Here is an 11,245-nt window from a genome sequence, read left to right as displayed (position 1 = left end):
AATAATCATAAAGGAGATGAACAAATATAAGAACAAGATATTCTGGATTAATCAAAATTGAATAGAAATACTGATTCTTGCGATTTGAAGATAGATCCATAGAGTGCATAGAATACATTTTGGATTTCTGAACAAATTCTTTTTGACATATCACAACTTTTCCTTCATTTTTATGATTTTCCTTCAATAATTGTAGGAGGTTAGCACCCACCCCTTTCCTAGAAGAATGAAATATTTTGGGAAATATTAAAAAGGCAGAATATTATATTTCCCTGGATGAGAAATGGAGAAGCATATTTTACAGACAAAGCAGCTCCCACCTTCCTGCCCCCCACCCTTTGTCAATGGGCCAGAGGCAGAAACCCAATCCTTTGTCAAAGGACATTTGCAACACAATAGCAACAGAAACTAACACAATGGGCCCCATCTAGCAACCGAAACTCACGTGACCTGGAAAGCATGTGACCTGGGAAGCACATGTGACCATCAACCAGCAAGGCTAGCTAAGACCCCCACCCCCTGGGAGTCTGACAACCAATAAGGATACTCTTTCGGGGGCCCAGGAAATGTAAAGCCAGAGAGAGCATAAAAACCCGAGGATTTACTGTATCTGCCCTTTTCTGTTCAGGAACTCAAGCCATGTGATCCTGTCCACCATTAAACCATCTTTCCAAGCAGTCTCCATGTTTCCAGTGTCTTTTTCCCCACTTGGAGCAGAACCCAGAAGGATATTTCTTCCTACACTAATAGAACTTGCTATAGGAATGCCGAGGGAGCATTCAAGAAGCACATGTATTATTAGACTACCCTATATCACACCTACAGCTTTGATCTCATTGAACCACTTAACAGTAAGCTTTCCAACCTATCACAATCAGCTGTGATATATCAGCTGTTGAAATGGCATCATACTTATACATCTGAGAAGGTTGCAAGATTCTTAAACATTGCTATGGCCATTAGAAGTCACTGGATTTGCTCTACAACCAAGTAAATACATGTTTTTGCTTTTCCATCTAACCTCTTTCGCATTTGTTGATTGCCATATGCCTGGCTCCCCCATCAATCTTGGATACCCTTCCCAGCATTCTTTATTCCCTGATAAATTTGATATAACCACATCATATTGGCTTTTGCTGTGCATTACACACTGCTGTTTATATGTTTTCATGTTATCTTTCTTTAATTACTGTGTAAGTTCACTGATTTTTTAAAATTCTATTGGGCTGTTGCCATCTATTAAATAATTAGATTTTCTATAGCCTATGCCTTGTTTTCCATGATAACAGAGTAGAAGATATGTTTCAAAAGCTGTTTTCTGTAATTAGTCAATGTAGCAAGCTTATCTGATCCAGCAAACAAGTGTAAACTCTGATTCTGTTTCATCATCTGTTCTGTCTCAGTTTGGGGAATAGGCTTCTTCCCAATGTCCAGGTTGAGCCCCAATATACATAGAACTAAATGTCATGCTTAAGTCTAGTGTGTTTGTAAGTGAAAGCTCCCCAGAAACTCAATGCCTTATTCTGGAATTGGCTGTTGACTTTCAGGGATGACTTGGCTGGTATAAACACTTGGCAGACAAGATAAAAGCCAATTTCAACACAAGATTTGCCTATTGGAGTATGCAGCAATCAGAGACTAAATAAATGTCAGTGTTCGGGGATTAGTTTCTTGACTCTCTCTCTCCCTGCCATTCTGAATTGATGTATATTTGGATGTGTTCTTCAAAGATCACAGAAGGCAACTGTGTCTTGTTGACATATTTATTTACTAGTGCAATAATTTTTGCCCCATACTATGATAGCTTTATTCCTAATATTAATTGCATACATTGGATCTCCAAGACTTAGAATCATACTTATGTACAGAAGATCAGATCCCTACCTCTTTTTTTTTTTTTTTTAACCTCACCTCAGTGGGTCATAATAGCAGGAATGCATTTCACTGCAGTGTCAGTGCAGAAACAAGGCTGGTCTAAGTCAAATGGATGCCTGCAGTGAAAAGCTTAGATAGCAGAACTCTTACCCATGCTGGTAAAAAGTGAAAAATGGGATAACAAAAATCTAATAAATAAATAAATCTAATTTAAGGTTGTCTTCTCTGACTGGCAGTGTCTCTCCAAGTTTCTTTATCATCATCTTTCTCAGGCCCGTCAGGATAGTGAGTGTGGGACGTCTTGCACTTTAGCCGATGCTCTGTCTCCCAAGGAGGGATTTTGGCTTTCTAGGAGAATTCCCTTGCTGGTTGACAGGATGTCTTTCCTCAGGAAGTTATGAGATCATATTTGCTTTCCCATCCTTGCGACAGAGACCCAAAGGCTGATAGGCACAGGTTTGTGGGAACAACTTGGATCATCTAATTTTCCCCATTCAGCAAGGAAGGGCTCGGCTTGACTTTCAGCTCTGTGAGTGTCTGCTTACACGCAAGAGAAAGGAGTTGCTTGTCTCAGTCTTTTGAAAGAAAAGTCATTTCCTGCACTGGAGGAACTCATTATGTTAATTTGCTATTTAAAATGGCTATAATTCTTCATTTCTCCAGATATATAAGGAACAAAAATAAAAAATAAAAAAAGACGTAGCTGACAAAGAGAAGCAATGCTTCTTTGGGTGGTGGCTGCATCCATTAATTACATTAAAATTAGAATACTTGCAAAAATACAATGAACGGAATCTTGCAAGCTTATGTGACTTCTTATGGAAATTTATCATTTCCATCTAATCTTAAGGTTATGTTTCTGAAGTATTTTGAAAAGCTGGGAGGCTTTTGAGGGGGGTTTCTTAGCCATGGAAAATGAGTATAGTAGAGTTAAGTTTCATTTTAGCAGATTTGTGTTTACAATCATATGAGAACAAACTCTAATTGGTTTAACAAACCAATAGCAGTTCTTGGCTAGCTTGCAATTTAGTTCATAATGCCTGGTTTGCATATAATGAGAAAATCAGGAATTGGATAATGTGAGACTTAAATTCTTGCCTGTTTCTGCTTCTGGTTTTCGGGTTTTGGAATTTGATATATATGGCCTCCTTTCCTGATATATAAATATGGCCATTAGTTTGTTACAAACCAAGACTACTTTAGCTTTATGTCTTTTCAATGAGGCGTATCATAAACTATTTTACCAACAAACCACTAGTTAAGAAGAGTGACTCCATTCAGTTTAGAAAATGTGAATTAAATAGAATGAATATATGTACAGCATTAGATCAGTACAATGTTGCTCTCAGGCAGACTTACTTTGTATTTTTGTTAAGTTGCAAGACTATCTCAGCTGTGCAATGTGGAAAATCAGCATTTTGTACCCGTGGCATTCCTACAACTGTTGCTGTTTTTTTTTTGTTTTTTTTTAGTAAAGTTCACCAACAATAAAACTCCGTTTGGGATCCATTCAACTCAGAAAGAATCAGAGCCTGCCAGAAAAACAAAAGACAACCTTTTAACTTAAACATGTTGACAGAATGGAATGAGATATTCATCAATTATGAAAAAATAAATAGCCAGGGTTCAGAAAAAGACGCAAAGGACTATGGAATTGCATTTTGATTTTTACAATACTGTCTTTTGTTCTCTTTACAGAACTATATATCACTTGTAGCTGTAGTTGTACTGATCATAACTCTAAAACTTAGAGAGCTTGAAAGAACTTTAAGGCAAAAAGTTCCATAGATAACAGTGTGTTGAGAATTCACTGAACCAGAGAATTAGACTGTGGGAAAAGGTGCTATTAAGAGAATGGAAGGCTAGCATAATCCTTAGTGCTCCACTGAGCTCCATATAATGGTGAAATGAAGGCAGCAAGAGTTGCCTAGTTGACAGTAATAAATCTGCTTATTGTGTACATATTCCATAGAGAGCCATTGTCTTGTACACATGGCTCTACCTGTTTCCCTTCCCTTTTTCTCTGTCCATTTTTTGTCTTTTGAGAAATAATGTAACAATTTTTTACAAGAATGTTTTTCTGATGTGCCAAATCCCTATGAAGTAGCTGGTTTAGTACTGGTTAATTGGTAAGGACTCAATTTCACTTTGTACACCCACAGACTGAGTTCCCTTTAGCCCAATGGTACCCAACCTTTTCAGCTTTGCAGAGAGGTGGGGGAGTGGGGATGGTTCCATGTCAGTGGCAGGCCACATGGAGCTGCATGTGTTACCGCACTTGCCCACTGCTTATGCAAATGGAACTGCGCACATACACTTGCCCGCCACTTCTATGGTCCATTTCCGAATGGGCTACAGCCTAGTAGTGGGCTGCAGGCTGGGGTTAGGGACCCCTGCTTTAGCCTACTTGGACTTGTTTTAGGGGCGCTGGTCAAATTGCTGAAATAAAATGTCTGACAATGTGGAATTATTTGTTTTTTGCTGAAGCTTAGTGACTGAAGATTGGACTGGTGCCAAGCATTTCTGATTATGTTTCTTTTCCCTTCTTTTATGTTAGCTAAATAAAAAGAATAAATAGTTAAAGTTAGGTACAGAGATTGAACAACTCTTGAGCAGAATCCCAATTTTAGCAATTTCCCCCTTCTACTTAAGCTCAGTAAGAAGGTTTGTAATATTAAGAACTGTAATACTGATCTCCAGTATACTGTGTATGACAGAATATAATGCAATGCATAATTTAACATTTCTAGAATAATGTTTAAATAAAACACTAGGTTTATGCCCTTGCTTCATCTTTTATTCTAACAAATTAATCACTTCAGGCTAATTTTATCAAAAGTGAGTGGGTTGGAAATATGATAAATAAATAATAGTTCTGTGTTTGGGAAGCACTCGCATTAGATTTGGAGTGCTTGTGTTTTCCTTCACTTGTGCTGAAAGAAATATGCATGATTGGGAATCTCACTTTTAGACCTGAATTCTCTAAACTTGTTTTAATTTGGTCTTTATGTATTGGGGTTCTCTTTTTTTGACTGTCCAAAGCTAGAAGTAACAAGGATCTCCCGGATTAGCAGATTTGAAAATAATCAAGCTCAGAGAACACCAAGAACTCCACCATTCAACCCTGGGCTACAAATATTCTCTTCTATTAAAAAACAATTAAATCAGAGGCGACCTGTTTGTCCATTGAGAGTATTTTGATGGGGCAGCATTCCCCATGAAGGAATATGTCCATGACTTGGGTCCTCCTGGCTACTAGTGAAATAGCAGGTAGAGGTAGTGGCTGCTATGTCAATTATAGCCCAGCTTGAGACATGCCGATCTTGCTACAGCTTTTCTCATCACCGGTTTAGATTATTGCAATACACCCTATGTGAAGCTGCAGTTCAGAGTGCAGTGGCCCCTCTTTAGCTAGCATTTGCCAATGAGAGCACATGGCATCTGTGTTAAGGGCACTGCATTACCGGTAGGCTTCCAGATGCACCTTAAAGAACTGGTACTGGCCTATAAAGTAGAGGTCCCCAGCCCCAGGTCCATGGACTGGCATCAGTCTGTGGCATACCAGAAACCAGCCCATGCAAACAAGTAAAGCCCCATCTGCAGGATGCAGGCAGCACACAAAACCACGCCTCCTCAGGTCTGTGGAAAAACCTCTCTCCATGGAACTGGTCCCTGGTTCCCAAAAGGTTGGGGGGGGGGGCACTGCTGCTATAAAGCCCTTTTATAGCTTGATGCCAAGCAGTCTGGAGGACACACTTCTCCATTAGAGACAATTGGACCAATTCAGTCCAGCTGAGATAGCCAAGTGGTTCCCCCACTTTAGGATGGTGAGGGAACCTATGTTTCAGAGATGTCTCCCAATAGAAATAAGGTTGTCTCCCATTATGTTTTCTGGAAGCAGCTCAAAATGGAGCTCTTCCAGAGGGCCTTCGGGTTGTGATGTCACTTTGGCAAAGGTTTATTGATTGGTCCTTCTTGGGGTTTGTGGATATATATTTCTGTATTTTATGTTTTTACTTTAACTTGAATGGACATTTTAATTGTAATTGGGCATTCTATATCTGTTAATTTTTGGGAGCCCTTTGGGACTGTAGTGGGGTATAATAAATACAGTAGTTATTTATAGTGAAAAATATATTATGCAGAACATTACTCTTTTGGCGGGAGAGAGAATCTTTCTCTAGCACACGTTTATCATTTAGTTTTATCTCAGCATAAAGGAATCTTGGCTTCCTCCTTGGACCTGCAATTCATTATCCGTTAATGGAAGATTACTGATGAATTTCAGCTCAATAATATGTCAGTGGTTTATTGAATATGGACTGGGGTGTGTGGGTTTTTTTTTTTTAAATGAGTGCATCTTGCTTTATTCAACTCTTTTTAATACATTTTGGAATTCCCTCTACGAAGTTTGGTTAGATATACTGGTGACCTGTTTTATATTTTCACCTTTCTTAGCAAATATGGTGTTGGCACTGCCTGGTTCTCTGTTGAGTAATGTTTCTGTAAGAGCCACCATTCATTCCATTGGGTGTTGCCTTATTTCTCATTTTAGGGCACTGCACTTGTTTCTAGATAGAAATAGTTGCATTTGTTAATATAACTACTCATCAGTTATGAGGTTGGGAGAGAATTGGGATGAAATTTCAGTGGACAAGAGGCAATGAATGCTCCTCAAAACGCTTAGCTTTCAATTTTCCCCCGTGAGATATTTTCACTGTGTCTGCCAAGCTAACCTTATATATATATATATATTGTTTTTCAGTTACAAACATTTCTTTTCTTTGTAGGAAATAGTTCCTCAAGATGGAGGACGGGAAGCCTGTTTGGGCTCCACACTCAACTGATGGGTTTCAGATGGGGAGCATTGTGGATATCGGACCTGACGGTTTAACTATTGAACCTGTAAATCAAAAAGGCAAGGTAGGTTTCTTCAAAAGGCAATTCGTTCTTGTAGAAATTGTTTTAGTGAAAGAGAAGATGTTTGCAGTGAATGGGAGGCTAATATTTTAAAGTGCTTGGATATTCAGAGTGCTTGGAACTTTTAATTGCTTTTTAAAAAATATTTTTTGTTACAGTTTTAACTATAACAATAGAAACTAATACAAACTAAACTTAAAGAGGAGGAAAGAATAAAAAGTGCAAGAAAAAAGTGAGAATATCACACACACATACACACACGCACACGCACACACACAGGTCACTTCCAACCTTTATAAGTACAAACAAATTTAGGCTGAAGAGCCTTCAGCCTCTATAAAGTTATGAACAAATATTTCTTCATCCCATAACCATCCCTTGTCTATAGACAAATGCATTAATTCTTCTTTGTACCCTTGCACAAATTTCTTCAAGGCTATAATAAGCCTCTTGTGTTTAATAGCGGTTAAACATTTTATAGAGCCAGTTTGGTGTAGTGGTTAAACTATCAGGTTAGAAACTGGGAGATTGTGAGTTCTAGTTCCACTTTGGGTACAAAGCCAGCAAGGGTGACCTTGGATCAATCACTTTCTCTCAGCCCTAGGAAGGAGGCAATGGGAAACTACTGCTGAAAAACCTTGCCTAGAAAATTGCAGAGACTTGTCCAGAGAGTCTCCAAGACTGAACGGAAGAAAAAAAAAATCTTACTTCTAATACCACAGATATAAATAGAAGTCCCTCAGTAATAATGCAACATATAAATGTAGATTGAGATCTGCACCCAAGACATTTAAAGTGAACAAAGGACAAAATAATTATCACAATATAGCATGTTTGAGGGCTTGTTATTTTTCTTTGAAATCTTACAATAGAGCATGCCTCAATATTTTTTCCTTCTGAGAAAAAAAAAAGCTTCTAAGTGTTAACGTCAATCTCATCTTCTCAACCCAAGGAAAAGAGAAGAATAAATGTTTTACTGAAAATATACAGGATGCACATCCATTTTTTTTTTTTTTGAAAATTTAAGAACACAGGCTAAATGTGTGTGGAAATTCTCAGTTATTCCAGAACTGATGAAGCTTCTTGGATGAGAAGCGAAACATTTTCCTCAAAGAAAAAACAGTCCAGTTGCTTTTCGAAAAAGAACCTTTGAGATAAAAATACAGGATTCCCATCAACCCTGCATTTAATGTGGTTTTCAATTCCTACTGTTGGTTTTAAAAAATGTTCAGTTTGAATGGGCTATTAGTCTCTCTTTAAAAAAAAAAAATCAAAACATTTATTCCTACAAGTTGAAGGTGTACAGAAGAGATAACAGAAGTTTTGTTATGCAAACAAAAGCATCTGCTTAGCACTGAATGTTGCCCATTAAATGATTGTCTAAGGGGCTGATATTCCACTGACTGGGTTTCTTTTTTGTATGTTTTGAAGCATTTGTGCAACAGTAAAAACAATTTGTTCAAGAAACAAAACATCAAATGAGCAGACAAAACAAAACCATCAGAATCCTTTTCAATAGAAAATAAAAAAATAATACAATCAACTCTAGGTGCAATTCATTCTGCTAAAGTATCATTATTGTGACAGAAATAGGCTTGAAAATGCATATTATACATTATAAGCACAAGCATAATAGGCTCATTAAGGTTTTTTTTTTTTAAAAAAAATAATGGCTTCCCTTAGTTTGTGCGATTTGTTCTTGAGATGCAGCATGGTTGCAGACATTGGAAAACTGAACAGGTTTTCAACCATATATCATGATTGTGATTTATTTTGATATTTTAAGTAACTCAGTGTCCAAAATCAAGGGGGATTCTCTATCAAACAAGACTTTAAATTGTCACAGTAGATATAGTTTATAAGGACTTATTGTTATTCTTGTGGCTAACTGCCTCACAACTGTAACCAGCACATTGTGTGAGCGCATTAATTTATGCATAGAATCCTTTGGGAAGCTGAAGATAAATGTGCGATTGTGACTGAAAACTGAAGCCATGCTTTGTTCATTTGTTTTTTTTTCTTTCTTCATATTGTGATATCACATTTTGCCTTCCATTGCCCTCAGTAATGCTGTGGATGGCATGAAAATAATTGAATGCTCTGAGTTGTCATAAGAGCCCTAGACCGGCATTTCCTGACCTGATGTATTCCAGATATATTGTGAATGCAACTTCTTAAAAGCTCTGTGGAATCTGAATTAAGGAAGACACTCAACGAGACACTTTGAGGGAATTATAAATTAGACTGCTATTTTCATCTACAGATGATCATGACATGTAGCCTGGTCCCTGTAAAAAGGTAAAGGTTCCCCTCGCACATATGTGCTGGTCGTTCCCGACTCTAAAGGAGCGGTGCTTATCTCCGTTTCAAAGCCGAAGAGCCAGTGCTGTCCAAAGACGTCTCCGTGGTCATGTGGCCAGCATGACTAAACGCCAAAGGCACACGGAACGCTATTACCTTCCCACCAAAGGTGGTCCCTATTTTTCTACTTGCATTTTTTACGTGCTTTCGAACTGCTAGGTTGGCAGAAGCTGGGACAAGTATCAGGAGCTCAGCCCTCTCTTCTGTGAGAAATTTTGTGGAGGAGAGATGTATTCCATGATAAAAATAGAGTAGAAAAAAAATCCATGGACTTAGTATACAAATCTAGGCTTCTTTAGAAGAAAGTGTTCTGTTTTGAATTTGGAAGAAAGAGCTTAAAATAAGCACATTTTAAAACTAATGCTCAAAATTTTCAGCATGATGAAATAGAGGGAATTTTAGTATGTAGGTCAAGAGGTGATGCTACAGGCTTCCTCTCTGAGGGAAGTCTAGTGTCCCTCTAAGGAAGTAATCTCATCTAGGGGAGAAAGAAGGTGATGTTACCTTCTTATTTCTAAGTAAGTTTACTTAGAAGTAATGCAGCACTATGTAAAATCATTCTTATTCCAAGGAAGCCTTGGAGTATTTTAATCCTGTTAATTTATTACGGAAGACATTCTCAACAAGCTTTGCCTGATAATATATGACAGACATTAGGGAAAAATTCTTTGGATTTTGGAGATTTTCAAAATTAGTAAATTTATGAAGTGCTTTAAAATAAAGCATTGATATGTATGCTTAAGAGTTTATTCAAAGACAATATGAGAAAGTGTCCCAATAACATAAGACACAAAGAATATATACAAGAATACTAAGGAGCATAATATAACAAAGAATGCCTAACAATATTGAAGAATAAAATAAAAACCTTAGACCATTTTGGCCAGTTAGGAAACTCCACAAAGGTAACAGTCAGTGGATATATCCAAAGCTGACTAATACGCAACACTTTGTGTTTTTTGGATCTACGCTGAAGTTTTCTCTTATGGAAGCTTCTGACTAGCTTCTGTAAGTTCCAAATCATAATTGTTTTCAGTGTCCTCATTCTATTTGATTTTGAGAAGGGCAAGGAAGACCAGTTTATCTTATCTTGTTCCTGGAATGGTCTGCCTCTTCCTACCAAGGATAGAGCATTCCAAGCTTAAGGAGTATTTATTTATACTAGGTGGCAATGAGACCTTCACAAACTTTTAGACTGAAGATGAGAAATATTAGCTTATTGTAGATGGGTGTCCTGAACCAAGAGAAGCCAAAACAAAGTATAACTTTTTGGTGGGTAAAATAAATGCTTGCTTAGTTCTGTATTACATATTCAGCCATTACACAGCAATATAAAGTTTATTCATTCATTTATTAATCAAATTTGCGTGGTTGCCCATCTCACAAGAAGCTACCGTATTTTCCGGCGTATAAGATGATTTTTTAACACATGAAAATCTTCTCAAAAGTCGGGGGTCGTCTTATACGCCGGGTGTCGTTCTCCTGTAACCAGGCAGACCAGCCCGAAAGGCTCTGATGAGCCTTAAATGGCTCTGACGATCCAAGCCCTGACGATCTGCTAATCAGGCAACTCCGTTGGGATCGCCAGAGCCATGGAGAAGGAAAAAACTTTTCTCCTTTCACATGGCTCTGACGATCCAAGCTCTGACGATCTGCTAATCAGGCAACTTAGCTGGGATCGCCAGAGCCATGGAGAAGGAAAAAAGTTTTCCCCCTCCAGCTTGCTTGCCTTGCTTCGCTTGCCTGAATCCATTCCATCAGCAAGCAACTCCCTGCCTGCAATCAAGCAGGCAGGGAGTTGTGGACTTCAACTCCCAGAATTCCTCAGCTAGCAAAACAAAGCTGGCTGAGGAATTCTGGGAGTTGAAGTCTACAAGTCTTAAAATTGCCAAGGTTGGAGACCCCTGTTCTATTGGGTAAGTTTTTTTCCCCTTTGGGATCTTTAAAAAAAATAGTTAATTGGGGTTTTTTTTAGTTGTTCTTTTTTAGACCTAGCCATTTAAAGTTTAGGAAGTTTTAAATTTAGCTTTCATATAAAAATAAAAATAAAATAAAATAAAACAATATTTGTGCAGCTTTCTGAGATTTA

General features: G+C 37.8%; 1 protein-coding gene across 5 annotated transcripts in view; it reads left to right on the top strand.

Moving 5' to 3' along the window:
* The first annotated feature begins 6,669 nt into the window (after positions 1 to 6,669).
* MYO6 (myosin VI) overlaps positions 6,670 to 11,245 on the top strand; it is a 79,386-nt gene continuing 74,810 nt past the window's right edge. For all 5 annotated transcript variants that reach the window (XM_070954439.1, XM_070954445.1, XM_070954430.1 and 2 more), the window contains exon 1: positions 6,670 to 6,798. In XM_070954439.1, coding sequence (XP_070810540.1) covers positions 6,682 to 6,798 — 117 coding nt within the window. In that variant the 5' untranslated portion in view covers positions 6,670 to 6,681. The remainder of the gene's footprint in view (positions 6,799 to 11,245) is intronic.

The sequence above is a fragment of the Pituophis catenifer genome, unplaced genomic scaffold (assembly GCF_029215685.1).
Source record: "Pituophis catenifer annectens isolate HBS135680 unplaced genomic scaffold, rPitCat1.0.hap2 SCAF_1, whole genome shotgun sequence".
Classification (NCBI taxonomy): Eukaryota; Metazoa; Chordata; class Lepidosauria; order Squamata; family Colubridae; genus Pituophis; species Pituophis catenifer.
The sequence above is the reverse complement of the archived record's forward strand: the minus strand, read 5'-3'. Positions and strand labels throughout refer to the sequence as shown.